The sequence below is a fragment of the Schistocerca nitens genome, chromosome 4 (assembly GCF_023898315.1).
Source record: "Schistocerca nitens isolate TAMUIC-IGC-003100 chromosome 4, iqSchNite1.1, whole genome shotgun sequence".
NCBI classification, from domain to species: Eukaryota; Metazoa; Arthropoda; class Insecta; order Orthoptera; family Acrididae; genus Schistocerca; species Schistocerca nitens.
Genome location: NC_064617.1, coordinates 646,119,781 through 646,139,195, shown reverse-complemented (window position 1 = coordinate 646,139,195; position 19,415 = coordinate 646,119,781). Strand labels below are relative to the sequence as shown.

The 19,415-nt window shown below is 40.5% G+C and overlaps 1 protein-coding gene across 3 annotated transcripts in view; it reads left to right on the top strand.

Annotated features, from left to right (window-relative positions):
- Nucleotides 1-19,415, top strand: part of LOC126251704 (uncharacterized) — a 220,334-nt gene that overhangs the window by 32,413 nt on the left and 168,506 nt on the right. For all 3 annotated transcript variants that reach the window (XM_049952297.1, XM_049952298.1, XM_049952296.1), the window contains exon 4: nucleotides 10,828-11,047. In XM_049952297.1, coding sequence (XP_049808254.1) covers nucleotides 10,828-11,047 — 220 coding nt within the window. The remainder of the gene's footprint in view (nucleotides 1-10,827; nucleotides 11,048-19,415) is intronic.

Sequence of the window (19,415 nt, the reverse complement as noted above, 5' to 3'; positions counted from 1 at the left end):
TTATTTTACAGTTTTGCTGTTTTCACTTTCATAGTCAGTGCAGTCAGCTACCTCAACAGCTTTCACCTCATATTCTTCAAAGCTACTCCTTTTCATTTCTGTTAAGCTTGTCAGTTCTGATAAAGTCGTTTTCACATCCAGATCAGGGTTATGAAGAATTTTACTGTACTTTTTCCTAGGCATTACTACAAAATACTGCGCAGATACCTATTTCCTTCATTGACATTAAGTTGTGGAAACCTAGAAGAACAATGCCTGGTTCTTCCTGACTCTTCTTTGTCATCTGAAATTTCAAAAAGTGCCTTCTTTATTCCTGTATACCCTTGCAAGATTGATCTTGTTGCATCAGTGTCTAATGACTAAGTGTTATCTTTACTGGGATGAGAATGAGTTTGAGAGTATCTGCTGTTTTCAAGCAATGGTTGGAAAGCTGTGCCTGTTAGTTGAGGATGTAAAAATATGTTAACATCCCCATAAAACTCTATAAATTTTTGTGTGTTGATGAAAGGAGCTTGTGTGACCACTTCCACAGTGTGCATGGTTTTTTGTGAGCTGTCCATCCTATGCACAATGATCACCCAGTGACGTGCATCAACCAGCATCAACAAACTGTAAACCTGAATAAGACAATGGAGGATAAAATAAAACCTGGGAAAGACACAAACATCTTCTACCCACACCAAAATCTGACCAAAAAGTAATAGTAAACTAAAAAGACCTAAGACAAAAGACTAATAATTTACAATACAGCCAAATACCTGGGTGTACATATTGACCAAATCTTAAACTGAGAGACATACATAAGATGGATATTAAAAGTGATACAACAGAGACACAGACTGATAAAACTATTCCAAGGCAGACACTGAGACTGCACATGGAAAATCTCTGTATGCGCATCCAAGACATTTGAGAGACCAATACTAGAACATGGTAGAGTACCACTACCGTGCATGACAAGACCTGCCACAGAAAGAAACTACGACACAAAATGATGAACACTCCACTCCATCATAAGAGTACTCTAGACAAATTAAAACAACAATTATATAACATATTTAGGTAATGCCACTTCAAAATCGACATAGCAAACTACAAGCAAATTACAGAAAACACTTCTTGCATATTAGATCAGACTTGATTAAGCTAGTGACACAGAAATGCCATGGGTGACAAGTACAGGGTGTTCCATTTATATGATGACTGGCTGCCTGGGGTGTTGCAGGCCGGCCAAGGAAGCCACACCTGCCAGTTGAATGAGTCCCGCGTGACTGCAATATGCTCTCACATTTTTATTTTTTTATTTTTATTTATTTATTTTTTTTAAATTAATATATATGTCTGAAGGCCATACAGACATATGTGCCTTGTCGGCCTGTGTCATTCAAGAGTTGAACAGGCATCACGAGTATAACAATGAAGTTTGCAAATGCAAAAATCGCAAGAGTGAATTGTTCAATTCCACAACGAATGTTTATTTATGATCCATATGTGCATACAGAGTCTGCTTGTACTGTTTGGATATTGTTTGAACAGAAGTTTCCAGGTGTTCAAGTTCCAAGTTGTGATCAAGATCACAAGTTAGTGAATAAATTTCATCAAAAGGGAAGTGTTCAAGACAAGAAACATAAATGATGGCATACAGTGCTCACAGAAGCTCATCTCGATGACATTGCATACCGCCTGGAAAATTTTTCTAAAAAGTCTTTTGGACGTCTTTCACAGAAAACAAAAATATTGTGCACATATGTACAAAGAGGTGCTAAGCTGCTTTAACTAAGGCCCTATAAAGTTATCAGTAGTACAAGAACTTTGACCTAATGATCCTGCACACAGGGTTAAGTTTTGAAAATAGTTTTAAAACAAGTGCATGGCAGTGAAATGCATCCTTATCTCATTCTGTTTTCAGACAAGGCTTGGTTCCATTTGCACGGGTATGTTAATTCCTAAAACTGTCAACATTGGAGCGCAGATAGACCTGTTGTGTTTCATGAAGATAATCATAAAATAGGGGTGTGGTGCGCATTTAGTGGTGACAGAATAATTTTTTTTTAATGATACGGTTACAAGTGAAAGATATGTGCAAATTATTTTTGACCATTTTTTAATGAATTGAGTGAAAGAGAATAGAGCTTCACATTTTTTCAACAAGATTTGACAAGGGCTCATATGGCCCATGCTTCTTTGCATGCAATTCATGATGTATTTGATGAAAGAGTGATTAGTTACAATATCTGGCCCGCTAGAAGTCCTGATTTAAATCTGTGCAATTTTTATTTGTGGGGTGCACTGAAGTAAAAAGTGTACACAATGAATGTTTGCCCAATAGAGGAACTCAAGGGTAATATCCGTGAATCAATTAATTCAATATCTCAGAGAGAATTACATGGTGTGAATAACAATTTCTTGAGTAGATGTCAAAAATGCATGGAAAATAATGGCAGGCAGTTCCAGCATCCCCTTGCATGACATGGGTGAGTATAAAATTTATTTGCTATTTTAAATGTAGTCACATTGCACTGCAGCAGTAGACGGGCGACACTGCATCTGATCACTGGGCAACAGATTGCTCACTGCCCGGCATCTACGCGCCACACAGGCAATCATCAGATAAATGGAACACCCTGTACTTAAATGTGAGTTGAACAGTTACTATGTAGATATGTATGTAGGTATTAAACATACAACTTCACTATTTTCAAAGTTGTAATTGTGGCTCTGGATGGCAGGTGAAAGCATATCAATATTCTCTCTCTCTCTCTTTTTTTTTTTTTTTTTTTTTTTAAAAAAAGCACCACATGGACTTGATTAAAGTTTATGTAATCTGTCATATGACATGACTTAACTATAACGTCTTCATTCTTCTTTTCTTTTTCTGTTGTAATCTTACATTTGGCACTATTGCTTTTAAATTCCTCTTCATGGTCAGTAGTTTGTACACTCCTGGAAATTGAAATAAGAACACCGTGAATTCATTGTCCCAGGAAGGGGAAACTTTATTGACACATTCCTGGGGTCAGATACATCACATGATCACACTGACAGAACCACAGGCACATAGACACAGGCAACAGAGCATGCACAATGTCAGCACTAGTACAGTGTATATCCACCTTTCGCAGCAATGCAGGCTGCTATTCTCCCATGGAGACGATCGTAGAGATGCTGGATGTAGTCCTGTGGAATGGCTTGCCATGCCATTTCCACCTGGTGCCTCAGTTGGACCAGCGTTCGTGCTGGACGTGCAGACCGCGTGAGACGACGCTTCATCCAGTCCCAAACATGCTCAATGGGGGACAGATCCGGAGATCTTGCTGGCCAGGGTAGTTGACTTACACCTTCTAGAGCACGTGGGGTGGCACGGGATACATGCGGACGTGCATTGTCCTGTTGGAACAGCAAGTTCCCTTGCCGGTCTAGGAATGGTAGAACGATGGGTTCGATGACGGTTTGGATATACCGTGCACTATTCAGTGTCCCCTCGACGATCACCAGTGGTGTACGGCCAGTGTAGGAGATCGCTCCCCACACCATGATGCCGGGTGTTGGCCCTGTGTGCCTCGGTCGTATGCAGTCCTGATTGTGGCGCTCACCTGCACGGCGCCAAACACGCATACGACCATCATTGGCACCAAGGCAGAAGCGACTCTCATCGCTGAAGACGACACGTCTCCATTCGTCCCTCCATTCACGCCTGTCGCGACACCACTGGAGGCGGGCTGCACGATGTTGGGGCGTGAGCGGAAGACGGCCTAACGGTGTGCGGGACCGTAGCCCAGCTTCATGGAGACGGTTGCGAATGGTCCTCGCCGATACCCCAGGAATAACAGTGTCCCTAATTTGCTGGGAAGTGGCGGTGCGGTCCCCTACGGCACTGCGTAGGATCCTACGGTCTTGGCGTGCATCCGTGCGTCGCTGCGGTCCGGTCCCAGGTCGACGGGCACGTGCACCTTCTGCCGACCACTGGCGACAACATCGATGTACTGTGGAGACCTCACGCCCCACGTGTTGAGCAATTTGGCGGTACGTCCACCCGGCCTCCCGCATGCCCACTATACGCCCTCGCTCAAAGTCCGTCAATTGCACATATGGTGCACGTCCACGCTGTCGCGGCATGCTACCAGTGTTAAAGACTGCGATGGAGCTCTGTATGTCACGGCAAACTGGCTGACACTGACGGCGGCGGTGCACAAATGCTGCGCAGCTAGCGCCATTCGACGGCCAACACCGCGGTTCCTGGTGTGTCCGCTGTGCCGTGCGTGTGATCATTGCTTGTACAGCCCTCTCGCAGTGTCCGGAGCAAGTATGGTGGGTCTGACACCGGTGTCAATGTGTTCTTTTTTCCATTTCCAGGAGTGTATTTACATAGGCCCGTAATTATAAATTACAAGAAACAACACAAAAACATCTTGTGACAATGATAGCTTCACTTTGCAGTTATGATGTTGTTATTTGTCTACAATGATGCATACTGCCATCACATCAGTGTCTCGTGTATTGTGCTACAATGATGGGTACAACCATTATAATGCTGTAATATAGATTTGACACGTTTTTGGAGTTGTTTCCAGTTGGTAGTAAGTACAATAATTATTATGATCAAAACATATTTTTTTTAAAAATACATTCGTATTTTTCGTTGACTTTATAATTTAAAAAAGAAAAGCATTTGTTTCTTTGACTCTTTAATTACAGCTAAAACAATTCTCAAAGGTGTTGTCTTACTTTGCTATGACATTAAGTAAATAACCTATGTATCAGATGTTATGGACTTTAAGATATCTTTCCTGTAATATCTCATTGTTGAATTAAGTTACCTGAAATTGATTTTCCGCAGCTTCAGTTGCACAAGCTTCTGCATAAAAAATTTTGTGTTTCTGTTTTGGTTGAAACAAGATACATAAGAAATAAACCTTCTGTGAAATCGAATTCACTTCAGCTGCCAAAAATCTGTTAACTATTATTTGAAAAGTCTTAGCAATTTTGCCAAGTGAAATGCCGTGCTTTTGGCCAGGTGCATGTAGGAATTTGATGTGAGGGTTAAGTGGTCAATGTTGATTAAGTTTGTATTAGCTGTCCACTGCAAAACTACACTGAACAAGCCCATATAAAATAATTAGATACAAATAATAAGATATAAAGGGCAATTCATAATGAATATAGTTATCACAAGCAGATGAAACTGCACTACCTGAAAAAAAGTGAGGCACCTGAAGGAGTGAAGGAAACCAAATGAAACTTTGTGATCTTATTTCAGTGATAACAAAATCGAGGCTAATTTACGAAGAATGTGGCAGTAGGAGTCCACTTATCAGAATACATAGCATCCACTCTGGCCTAAATGTGTGCTCTGATTTTGTTGGAAACGATGACTTACAGGCTTTGTATGCTCTCCTGAGGTAAGCTGATCCATAACTGTTGTAACTGTCGCTTGATATTCTGAATACTGACACTGGGACAGAGTTGACATCTGAGCTGATCTCATGCATGTTCTGTCAGAGACAGATCTGGGGAATTTGCTTGCCATGGAAGTGCCTCAACATGAAGTGTATGTGGAAAAATATTGTCTTGTTGAAAAATGTCACCATGCTGCTGTCACTTGAGAAGTAACACGCATATGCTGAATGTCTTCAACTCACCATTGTGCCCTCAGTCTGTCTATCACTAACAGCTGTGACCTGAAATCATACCTGATGGCTCTCTACACTATGACACAAGGAGTAATACTACTGTGCCTCTCCAAAATGGTGGAAAAATGAGACCTCTGCCTAGACTGCTGCCATGCGCACCAATGATGGTCATCCAGAGTAGTACAGAACCATGATTCATCACTGAACACAGTGCATGGCAGCACTTCTAAAATTAGTCATTTGTGTTGTGATGTGAACAGCGGTCTGTGCATGGGATGGTAATTCCCTTGTCTGCCTACCAACAGTCTCTGACCACTGGCATGAGACAGCACAGAATGTTACAGGGATTTCATTACTTGTTCTTGGGTGGCAGGTGCAGATGTGAAGGAGTTACAATGTGGTTGGTGCACATTACTGCGATCCTCTCTTGCGGTGGTCAGACATGGGTGACCAGAATCATGTACATCTACATACATATACAACAGGCCACCATATGATTTACAGGGGAAGATACATTGTACCACTACTGGTCATTTCCTTTCCTATTCCACTTGCAAATGGGACAAGGGAAAGGGAATGTCTGTATGCCTCCATATGAACCTTAATTTCTTCTACGTCACCTTTACAGTCCTTATGTGAAATGTATGTTGACAGCAACAGAATAGTTCTGCAGCTAGCTGCAAATGCTCATCAGCGCTTCATGAAAAAAATGTCATCTTCTCTCAGGGATTGGCATTTAAGTTCATGATGCATCTCTGTGATACTTGCATGTTGATTGAATGTACCAGTAACAAATCTAGCAGCATGCTTCTGAATTGCTTCAATGCCTTCCATTAATATGACCTAAACATTTGAGCTCTGCTGAAGAATGGATCACACAAGTGTTCCATACATGGTCATCTCCTTTGTAGAGGTGTGACACTTTCCTAAATTTCTCCCAATAAACATGAGCACTGATAACATCACTGTTGAGCAGACATAAATCATGCATACATGCTCGTATACACACACACACACACACACACACACACACACACACACAATATCACTTTGCAATATTATGCCTAAATATTTAATCAACATGACAGTCAAACAACACACCACTAATATTGTACTTGGACATTACAGGATTGCTTTTTCCTACTCATCTGCATTAACTTAAATTTTTCTTCATTTAGATAAAACTGCCATTCATCACAACAAATATAAATTCTGTCTAAATCATCCTGTATGTGGCACTCCGCAGAACTCATGGACTTCGAACGTGGCCAGGTTATAGGGTGTCATTTATGTCATATGTCTGTACGTGAGATTTTCACACACCTAAACATCCCCAGGCCCACTTTTTCCAATGGGATAATGAAGTGGAAATGTGAAGGGACCTGCACAGCACAAAAGCATACAGGCTGACCTCGTCTATTAACTGACAGAGACCGCTGACAGTTGAAGAGGGTCATAATGTGTAATAGGCAGACATCTCTCCAGACCATCACACAGGAATTCCAAACAGCATCAGGGTCCACTGCAAATACTATGACAGTTAGGCGGGAGGTGAGAAAACTTGGATTTCATGGTCGAGCAGCTGCTCATAAGCCACACATGATGCCGGTAAATGCCAAACGACGCCTCGCTTGGTGTAAGGAGCATAAACATCAGATGATTGAACAGAGGAAAAACATTATATGGAGTGACAAATCACAGGGTGTGGGTATGGCGAATGCCCGGTGAACATCATCTGCCAGTGTGTTTAGTGCCAACAGTAAAATTCAGAGGCGGTGGTGTTATGGAGTGGTCATGTTTTTCATGGAGGGGGCTTGCGCTCCTTGGTGTTTTGCGTGGCACTATCACAGCACAGGCTTACATTTACATTGATGTTTTAAGTACCTTCTTGCTTCCCACTGGTGAAGAGAAATTCGGGGATGGCGATTGCATCTTTCAACACTGAGCACTTGTTCATAATGCATGGCCTGTGGCAGATTGGTTACACGGCAACAACATCCCCGTAATGGAATTGCCTGCACAGAGTCCTGACCTCACTCCTATAGATCACCTTTGGGATGTTTTGGAATGCCGACTTCATGCCAGACCTCACCGACCGACATCGATACCTCTCCTCAGTGCAGCACTCCATGAAGAGTGGGCTACCATTCCACAAGAAACCTTCCAGCACTTGATTGAATGTATGCCTGTGAGAGGGTAAGCTGTCATCAGAGCTAAGGGTGGTCCAACATCTTATTGAATTCCAGCATTACCAATGGAGAACACCACGAACTTGTAAGTCATTTTCAGCCAAGTGTCCAGATACTTTGCATCGCATGGTGTCTGTCTGTACAATTATCCTGTGTGAGTGTTTTTTTTTTTTTTAACATGAAATTTAAAACTTCAGCTTTGATTTCACTGTCTTCTAATGCCAAACCAGACTGGTTGAAGAGTTACTAGATAGAAACCTTTAATCAGCTCAGTGATTACATATAAAATCAGATTTTTGTGAAGTTCATGGCAATATCATTTGCTAAGTTGTTGTATGCTTCACACTTCAATCTTTTTACTGTTGCACGAATTTATAGTAACTTTACCATATCAACATTTCCATGTTCTTTTTTGATCTGAGCGTCAAGGATAACCGCAGCCATGGTCTCCGAGCTGATAGTCCAGGCTGCTGCAGACGTCGTCAAACTGTTCGTGCAGATGGTTGTTGTCTTGCAAACGTCCCCATCTGTTGACTCAGAGATCGAGACGTGGCTGCGATCCGTTACAGCCATGCGGATACGATGCCTGTCATCTCGACTGCTAGTGATACGAGGCCATTGGGATCCAGCACGGCATTCTGTATTACCCTGCTGAACCCACCGATTCCATATTCTGCTAACAGTCATTGGATCTCAACCAACTCAAGCAGCAATGTCGCAATACGATAAACTGCAATCGCGATAGGCTACAGTCTGACCTTTATCAAAGTCAGAAACGTGATGGTACGCATTTCTCCTCCTTACATGAGGCATCACAACAACATTTCACCAGGCAACGCCGGTCAACTGCTGTTTGTGTATGAGAAATCGGTTGGAAACTTTCGTCATGTCAGCACGTTGTAGGTGTCCCCACCGGCGCCAACCTTGTGTGAATGCTCTGAAAAGCTAATCATTTGCATATCACAGCATCTTCTTCCTGTCAGTTAAATTTCATGTCTGTAGCACGTCATCTTCGTGGTGTAGCAATTTTAATGGTCAGTAGTGTACTTTTTTGTAAATCATATATAGTTTATACTTTGGCACTGCGTAGTTTCATACTGACCACATCAACATGGTGTGGTGTTGAAAATTTGTATCTTACGATGGCAACCAGCAACCTTTTATCAATCTGCTTATGATCATTACTACTACAACATGTAATTTTCTTTCTATGTGCAACATGACATTCCAGGGTATGTGTCTTCTAATGGTTTGTAATATTTTTATGTGTGTGATTATCTTAGTTTTGTAAATCATATATTTTTTAACAATATTACGAAAACAAAAGTTGCCTTTCACCTTATAGAGGAGATGCCGATCTCTGCTATATGGTAAGTGGCAACTTCATAATATTGTTACATTCCATCCTGGATTTTCCATTATTTGAGTTTTTTATTTTTTATATAGCTGTGTATTTTTATCTTGTTTTATACAGGTATCTGCGATGTCCAAAATGTGTACTAATAGATTAATAAAGTCAGCTTGACCTATTCAGCATTTTGCAAATTGCACATACTTTTCAATATGGTCACACACCCCCTTCATGACTTCATGTCGCAACTATGTAAATAGTAGTTATTTCTTTCACGTTGACTGCTTGCATGAAATAAAATATTTTCAAAAAGTTACAATGACAATGGTTTGATCATTTTCTTTGATCTTGTGTTCACAGTTACTATGAATGTTTTAATGACTCTGTGATGTCTACATATTTTAATATTTCTTTCATTTACTTGTCTATTTTTTCTCAAATGGCTCTGAGCACTATGCGACTTGACTTCTGAGGTCATCAGTCGCCTAGAACTTAGAACTTATTAAACCTAACTAACCTAAGGACATCACACACATCCATGCCCGAGGCAGGATTCGAACCTGCGACCGTAGCGGTCGCTCAGCTCCAGACTGTAGCTCCTAGAACCGCACGGCCACTCCGGCCGGCCATTTTTTCTCAAAATATCAGCTACAATACATTTTTGATTTGATTGCTCAATTAATGTACTGACAATAATGTAAGAATAAATTCTTAGAAAAAGAAATATAGCTATAAGAATATACCTACATAACATGTGTAATAACAAAAGGTGCCAAAAATGAGGATTGGACGAAATAAGCCACTCCTGGATGAAATGTAAATGTCACTCATGTCCCTGTTTCAAGAGAGGACCTTGTTCCAAAAGGTAATATTTGTGTCATTTTATGTTTGTACCTGTGCATAATAATGGACACAGTCACCAGAGATCTTCAGAAATTAGGGCCCTGGAGATTGCTTTATGCTGATGACGATCTTCTGACTGCTGAAGACAACAACAAGTTCAAGCATGGAAGAACCACTTTGAACATCCAGACTGAGGCTCAGTACAAACATGACTTAATACCTATCAAAAGGTGCAAATAATAACAGTATAGATCTCACAAAGAGAAATATCTTCGTGTAACTTTGCTCAAAAATCAATGCTGGCTGTCCATTTGTCCCAAAATCATAGACTACATTAAGCAATGCATGACCTGCAATGACTAATGAGCTTTGTAATAAGAAGATCTCAGACTGACTTAAGTGAAAAATGTACTGCACTGCTATCTGCCCAGGTACCTTGAACAGTGAATAATGTTGGCTCACTACAGAAGAAGCAGAGCAGTGTTGTGCTGTAATGGAAACCAAAATGCTCCTGTGGACACTTGGCATGACTATTCATGACCATATGATCAATGAAAAAATTCATAGGCTGTACAGATCAACACCTCTCATTGAGAAGATGAGAGAAAACTGTCTACGGTGTTATGGACGTGTACTTCCATCAGATCAAAAATTTAACCCTATGCACAAGATTGTGTTAAGTGGAGACAAAGAGCTAAAAAGCTGAAAGGTTTTTCAGACTTGTTACATGGTAGATGTATGCAAATATGTGTTTTAGTACTTAGTTTTTAGCTCAATAGCCATGAAAATATCTCATTGGATTTTTAATTTTAAGGTTTCAGATCAAACAGATGAAAAACTGGCTGAAGCAAAATTCTATTCTCCAGTTGCTGGGTCTGTTTTCATGCGATGGATTGGAAGCCTACATTCTGATTCCATAGATGCACTCATTCACACCAATCTTTACTGGGTAACTAAAGAGAAAGGAAGTCCAGAAAAAGATACAAAACACCACTGGAAGATCTATGCAACAGATATTTTAGATGCAGAAGCAGGTAGACATGATAAAATTTCTGTATTACATATTACATTTAAGCCAGTGAAACATTCAAGTCAGCTCTGCTTACAATATGATGGGATGTACAAACTAGTTTACTTGTAATTATCACAACTGTTCTTCACTTGTAAGTGGCTGTATAAATTTTGAACCCCAATATGTTATTGAATTGCATCAACATCATAATCTACTAAGATAGTAATATAACTCTTGGTTAGTTGAGTTATGCTGCATTAATCACTGTTGTCAATTTATGTACACAAACAAGCCATATCATCAGCATTTGTGTAGAAATATTTTAAACCTGATGCATTTATTAAATTTACCTCAAATAAGGATGTTCAAATAGAAGCATAAAAACTATTGAACTCAATCTTGAAGAAGTATTTCCATCAGATTACTGCAATCTGTGTAATGATGACTGCAGTATGAGTTTAACTAATGATCTGTTTGTTCAGTTCCACATAGTAATTCACTTACTAGATCAATAAGTACTCCACATTCTAAACAGTATCATTTCAAACTGACAAGCAATACTTTGAAGCAGCCAGGAATTTTTTAAAATCAAGTAAGCGTAATGCAGGTACACCTCTTTCACCTTCCCCCCTCCCCCCTCCCTCCCCTCTCTCCCAGCATCATCTACATGTTCAGGCTGAGAACCTGAAGTGCCTAACACTTTGATGATTTGCTTCGTCACTGTTAGGAATGCTGGTACTTCAGTAGACATGACCAGAATCATTGTCTGCACAGCCAATCTATAAGCACACGTTATAGAAAATAAACTGACCTTCACAGCTCCCACAGGCTTCAACAGGAGTCTGCTTATGTTTATTGCAATAAACATGATAGCAAACACACAAACTTTACCACCATCCATATTATAAACAATTTTTATTGTACATAAATCAACAAGGTACAGGTAGATCCATGTGCTCCTGTTTTCTTAAAAATGTTAAAACGGACAGCTAGGCTCCTTGCCTCCAGAACAGATAATATCAGACATCTACTCAGTTGTAGTAACAAATTATCATTTGAAAAGGAAAGATGAAAATAGATACTTCCTACAGAAGGGGCAGCCAGACATTAACTGTTCTAGTGATTGATTTTCAGTTGCCAGAAACGTTTTTGGTCTAGGTTTGTTCGCTGCTTTAGGTTTCTTCATTTGTCAAGTTCACTTTTTAATGATATATCTAAAAACAAAGATGATGTCACTTACCAAACAAAAGCACTGGCAGGTCAATAGACACACAAACAAACACAAACATACACACAAAATTCAAGCTTTCGCAACAAACAGTTGCTTCATCAGGAAAGAGGGAAGGAGAGGGAAAGACGAAAGAATGTGGGTTTTAAGGGAGAGGGTAAGGAGTCATTCCAATCCCAGGAGCGACACCCTAATTCAGTAGTTAACCTTTCCTCCAAACCTCTCTCCCAATCCGAAACCTCTGTCCTATCCAAAGGCCTCACCTTCAGCCCCGCTCCCAGATTCAACCAAACAGCCCTCGTCAAAGATTTACTGTCCTACACTCGTACTCTCTGCTGGAAATATCACTTTGCCATGAAGAAAAATGATCCTAATCCTACTCCTAATGATCCAATTCCCCAAGACACTATCCAAATTGAACCCTGCCTGGAACAGTTCCGTCCTCCGTCACAGCGGGACCCACCTCCTCTTCCTCAAAATCACCCCCTCCAAACCTTCCAGGAATTTCTGACTTCTGGCCTTGCCTCTCAGTCCTTCTTAAAAAACCTTAATCCCACTCCCAACATCACCACTGCTGAAGCCCAAGCTATCCGTGATCTGAAGGCTGACCGTTCCATCGTCATTCTTCCGGCGGACTAGGGTTCCACGACAGTGGTACTTGATCATCGGGAGTATGTGGCTGAGGGACTGCGTCAGCTTTCAGACAACACCACATACAAAGTTTGCCAAGGTAATCCCATTCCTGATGTCCAGGCGGAGCTTCAAGGAATCCTCAGAACCTTAGGTCCCCTACAAAACCTTTCACCTGACTCCATCAACCTCCTGACCCCACTGACACCCCGAACCCCTACCTTCTACCTTCTTCCTAAAATTCACAAACCCAATCATCATGACTGCCCCATTGTAGCTGGTTACCAAGCCCCCACAGAACGTATCTCTGCCTACGTAGATCAACACCTTCAACCCATTACATGCAGTCTCCCATCCTTCATCAAAGACACCAACCACTTTCTCGAACGCCTGGAATCCTTACCCAGTCTGTTACCCCCGGAAACCATCCTTGTAACCATTGATGCCACTTCCGTATACACAAATATTCCGCACGTCCAGGGCCTCGCTGCGATGGAGCACTTCCTTTCACGCCGATCACCTGCCACCCTACCTAAAACCTCTTTCCTCATTACCTTAGCCAGCTTCATCCTGACCCACAACTTCTTCACTTTTGAAGGCCAGACATACCAACAATTAAAGGGAACAGCCATGGGTACCAGGATGGCCCCCTCGTACGCCAACCTATTCATGGGTCGCTTAGAGGAAACCTTCTTGGTTACCCAGGCCTGCAAACCCAAAGTTTGGTACAGATTTATTGATGACGTCTTTATGATCTGGTCTCACAGTGAAGAAGAACTCCAGAATTTCCTCTCCAACCTCAACTCCTTTGGTTCCATCAGATTCACCTGGTCCTACTCTAAATCCCATGCCACTTTCCTTGACATTGACCTCCATCTGTCCAATGGCCAGCTTCACACGTCCGTCCACATCAAACCCACCAACAAGCAACAGTACCTCCATTATGACAGCTGCCACCCATTCCACATCAAACGGTCCCTTCCCTACAGCCTAGGTCTTCGTGGCAAACGAATCTGCTCCAGTCCGGAATCCCTGAACCATTACACCAACAACCTGAAAACAGCTTTCGCATCCCGCAACTACCCTCCCGACCTGGTACAGAAGCAAATAACCAGAGCCACTTCCTCATCCCTTCAAACCCAGAACCTCCCACAGAAGAACCCCAAAAGTGCCCCACTTGTGACAGGATACTTTCCGGGACTGGATCAGACTCTGAATGTGGCTCTCCAGCAGGGATACGACTTCCGCAAATCCTGCCCTGAAATGAGATCCATCCTTCATGAAATCCTCCCCACTCCACCAAGAGTGTCTTTCCACCATCCACCTAACCTTCGTAACCTCTTAGTTCATCCCTATGAAATCCCCAAACCACCTTCCCTACCCTCTGGCTCCTACCCTTGTAACTGCCCCCGGTGTAAAACCTGTCCCATGCACCCTCCCACCACCACCTGCTCCAGTCCTGTAACCCGGAAGCTGTACACGATCAAAGGCAGAGCCACGTGTGAAAGCACCCACGTGATTTACCAACTGACCTGCCTACACTGTGAAGCTTTCTATGTGGGAATGACCAGCAACAAACTGTCCATTCGCATGAATGGACACAGGCAGACAGTGTTTGTTGGTAATGAGGATCACCCTGTGGCTAAACATGCCTTGGTGCACGGCCAGCACATCTTGGCACAGTGTTACACCGTCCGGGTTATCTGGATACTTTCCACTAACACCAACCTGTCAGAACTCCGGAGATGGGAACTTGCCCTTCAGTATATCCTCTCTTCTCATTATCCGCCAGGCCTCAACCTCCGCTAATTTCAAGTTGCCGCCGCTCATACCTCACCTGTCTTTCAACAACATCTTTGCCTCTTTACTTCCGCCTCGACTGACATCTCTGCCCAAACTCTTTGCCTTTACAGATGTCTGCTTGTGTCTGTGTATATGCGGATGGATATGCGTGTGTGTGCGAGTGTGTACCTTTCCTTTTTTCCCCCTACGGTAAGTCTTTCTGCTCCCGGGATTGGAATGACTCCTTACCCTCTCCCTTAAAACCCACATCCTTTCATCTTTCCCTCTCCTTCCCTCTTTCCTGATGAAGCAACCGTTTGTTGCGAAAGCTTGAATTTTGTGTGTATGTTTGTGTTTGTTTGTGTGTCTATCGACCTGCCAGCGCTTTTGTTTGGTAAGTCACATCATCTTTGTTTTTAGATATATTTTTCCCATGTGGAATGTTGCCCTCTATTATATTCACTTTTTAATGACCTGTATAAGGTGTGTAGTGAGTATCATTCGTTTTTTTTCTCCTGGGTTGGGATGTGCATACAGTTTCATGGCACACATAACATTAAAGTAGCCAATGCTTTTGCAGTTCTATAGTGTTCAGGCAGTAAAATTTTTGCTACAGGAATAGTTAAAAATAAGAGCTCAACTCACAATTAACAGTAAGTTTACACTCAGTGTGTCTAATGATAGAATTTATTTATTTTTATTTTATTTATTTATTTGGTCCTGTTGATTACATATTATACAGCCAGTGTACAAGTAATATAGGACAAGTCAATTGATGCAATTACAGTAGTACATTAACATGTATCCATCACATTGCACAGACATTGGTTTATTTTACAATAACAATTACTTGCATGCAGTATTAAATCCTGCATTATGCCAAAAACAGTTTAAGTGATTGTTTAAAATAGTAGAATAAGTGACAGTGCATATTTTTATGCTACTGACATATATAAGGAAGTAAATTTTCTTCATGGTCATGGTTTGAATGAATACAGGTTTTAACTGCATTCCTTAAGAAGAGGTTTAAGTGAATGCTCAAGAGAGCGGGATACATGTGAGTTCACATTTTCTCATAATGAAACAGATAAATTTACATTTTATCACCACAATTTCAGTTAAACTACAAGTAACAGCATCACACTTTATCTTTAAGGGAGTGCGTTTCTTAGGCAGTTTCCCCCACTCTTGTACATCATAACTCTAAGTATTCACTCATTTTATAGAAAGTTTGTTCGATGAGAAATAATTGTAGTTTCCTTTTGAAAACCTGTACATTATTTATTTCCTGTTTTATATTGATGGGGAGCTTATTGAAGACCTTTATACCTGACTCAGTAACTCCCCTATGTACTTTAGTGAGGGATACAGAGCCTTGATGAAAATTTTTCACCTGTCTTGTGTCATGGTTGTGGATGTCACAATTTTTCTGAAACAGTTCCCTGTTGTTGGCTACAAATAACATCAGTGAGTATATATACTGACCTGTGGTGGTGAGTATCCTGAGAGATTTGAAGAGACCTCCGCAAGATGTCCCATTAGGGACCCCACATATTAACCTCACTGCTCGTTTTTGTATTCTGAAGACTTTTTCAACACGTGCAGCATTTCCCCAGAAGATTATGCCATAGGAGAGAACAGAATGGAAATACGCAAAGTATGACAACAACATTATTTCTCTGTCTACTAACTGATGGAGAGCTCTTAGTGCAAAGCACGATGAGCTAAGTTTCTTGACCAACTGATCAATTTGTTCTTTCCATCTTAGGTGACTGTCTATCTGGATACCTAGGAATTTTGTATGTGTGGTTTCATTAATTTTGTGATTGTTGACATATATTTCAGGAGCTTTAATTTTTTTATTTTTTCTCAGAAACTGTATCATATTGGTTTTTGAAATATTTAAGGTTAGGCTATTCGCAGTGAACCATTTGTGTACTTGAGTAGAGACTGTCATGGCTGTATCCTGCATTGTTGAGTTGGGTCCTTTTACGAGGATACTTGTATCGTCGGCAAACATTACTATTTTTGCTCTGTTGTTAATTGTGATTGGTAGATCATTAATGTAGATCAGGAAAATTAATGGCTCAAGAATTGAGCCCTGTGGGACTCCATACTTTATATTTCCCCAGCCTGATGTTAATGCTGTTCCTGTCCCCCTCAAGACAACTCTTTGCTTCCTGTTCTGAAAGTATGATTCTAACCAAGTGAAAGATTTGTCTTTAATGCCATAATGTGGAAGCTTTTTTAAGAGTGTGTTGTGATCTACACAATCAAATGCCTTGGCATGATCGCAAAATATCCCCACTGGATACCTTTTGTAATTTAGTTCACCTAAAATTTCATGTGTTGGGTTAAATATAGCTCTGTCAGTGGAGGAGCCCTTACGAAAGCCGGACTGTGTAGGAGCCAGTAAGCCATTTTGTGTAGTGTGACTATAAATCCTATCATACACTATTCTCTCAAATACCTTTGAGAATACTGGCAGCAGGGAGGTGGGCCGATAGTTGGATATTTCATCCCTTGCTCCACTTTTGTGGATTGGCATCACTACTGCATGTTTTAATCTATCTGGGAACACACGAGTTTCCATAGATTGGTTACACAAATAGCGCAATATATAACTGATTAAGTCTGCACATGATTTTAGAATCGTACTTGATATGCCATTGTATCCACAGGAATCTGAGTTTTTGAGTAATTTTATGGTTTTTTCAATTTCTTTAGGGGTTGTACTCCTGAAATGAAGTGCTAATTAGATGTTATTTGCATGTGGTTAAGTAGTTCAATAGCTTCTGTGTGAGCCTGTTTATTATGGTTCACTGTTTTTCAGCTACAGAGAGAAAAAAATTGTTCAAATTTGAGGCTGCAGCTTTGTGTTTATTATTGTCAGGTTTTATGTTCCTATATGTCTCACTTATTATGATGTGCCATATGGTTTTTATTTTATTGTTTGAATTGCTAATTTTTTGTGCATAGTGCAATTGTTTGGCCTTCTTGATTACACTTGTTAGAATTTAACAGTATTTCTTGTAATGTAACTTTACTGCTGGGTCTGTACTAGTCCTCTGTTGTACATACAGATCTCTCTTTTTGTTACATGATATTTTTATGCCAGTAGTTAGCCACTCTTTCCTTGTACTACAGGTTGGTTTGATTTTAATCTGTCGTTGGGGGAAAGAAGTTTCAAAATGTTTAAGGAATAAGTTCAGGAATGAGTTGAACTTCTCATTTACTGTGTCAGCCTGGTATACTTCCTCCCATTGTTCATGGCATAAACTATTTCTGAACAAGCAAGTAGATTCAGCATTTATTGATCTAACATATTTAACTTGGTTACAATGCCCATATGTTGTTTTTCTGCTGGCAAGTTTTAGGGTTGTCATTTGACTGTTGTGATCAGACAGACCATTTGTTACTGCCCGTGTCATCACTTCATTGTAATTTGTGGGATCTAGCAACAGATTATCAATCAGGGTCTTGCTGTGCCCATATACTCTTGTTGGGAATGAGATCATGGGGAGCAGATTGAAGGTTAACAGTAGTGATTCTAATAGTTTCTGGTTGTTATTTTTTGTCAGTAAGTTTATGTTAAAGCCACCACATACAATGACATTACTATTGTTTCTATAAAGTTTAGTAACAACTGTTTCTAGCTGAGAGAGAAATTTTTGAATGTCTCCCATAGGTGACCTGTAAACTGTTACTATGACTAGGAACTGTGTTTCAAGCTCTAATTTGACTGCAAAACATTCAAAGTGCTGTTCAATACAATATTTAGATACATCTATAACTTGTGACCTAATAGTATTGTGTGTGTAAATTGCCACACCACCTTGTCTTAAATTGCTCCGACAGTAGGAAGAATCAATTTTATAACTATTTAAATGTAGCTGATTAGTTTCTGTGGCTTCCAAGTGATGTTCGGAGCACATCAGGATTAATTCCATCTATGTCAGCTGTTTCTTGCAGTGAAAGCATCAACTCTTCTTTTTTATTCAAAAGACTTCTTATATTCTGATGAAATATTTTTAAACAATATAGCTTATCAATTGTATTTTTAACCGGTTCCTTAATGTTAGTTTTCACACAAGTTAAATTATCAAAAGGTACAACATTTACACTGTGCTCTCTTCTGTTCTTTAGCCTAAAAAAGATCTAATTTGAATGTTGACTATTACTGGAATGTGCTGCTGTGGAAAAAAATCACTATTTTTCTTTTCTGTAGTTGGCGATGAAACAAATTTTGTCATTACTGTTGAATTTGTAGTAAAACTGTTGCCTGTGCTTATTTCAATTAGTTTTTGTGCTAGGAACCTTTTCCCAAGACTGTTCAAATGAAGCCCATGTGAGGTATGGAATCTTCAACCAACACCACTTACATCTAGAACATTTACATTTTTAAACTGTTTACATACATTTGAGAGCTGTTCATTTGCAAGTTTGATCTCTCTGTTCACACAAGACGAGTGAGGTAAGTCGTACCTCTGTGGAATGTTTACATATATTACATTTGTGTGTCCTAGATAACACAAGCACTTCGTTAGTTCTTGCTACAGGAACTAGCAGGAGCTCAATATTCCTCCAAGATAAGCCTTTCCCATGTTTACTTCATTACCATTATATAAGCAATTACATAACTCAATATTAATCAACACATATTTTAACCTATATAAACATGAATGATTTCCGTTTAGCATTGCCAGTCCTCTTACCACCTGAGAGTCTTTGCAAAAACCCCTGGATTGTC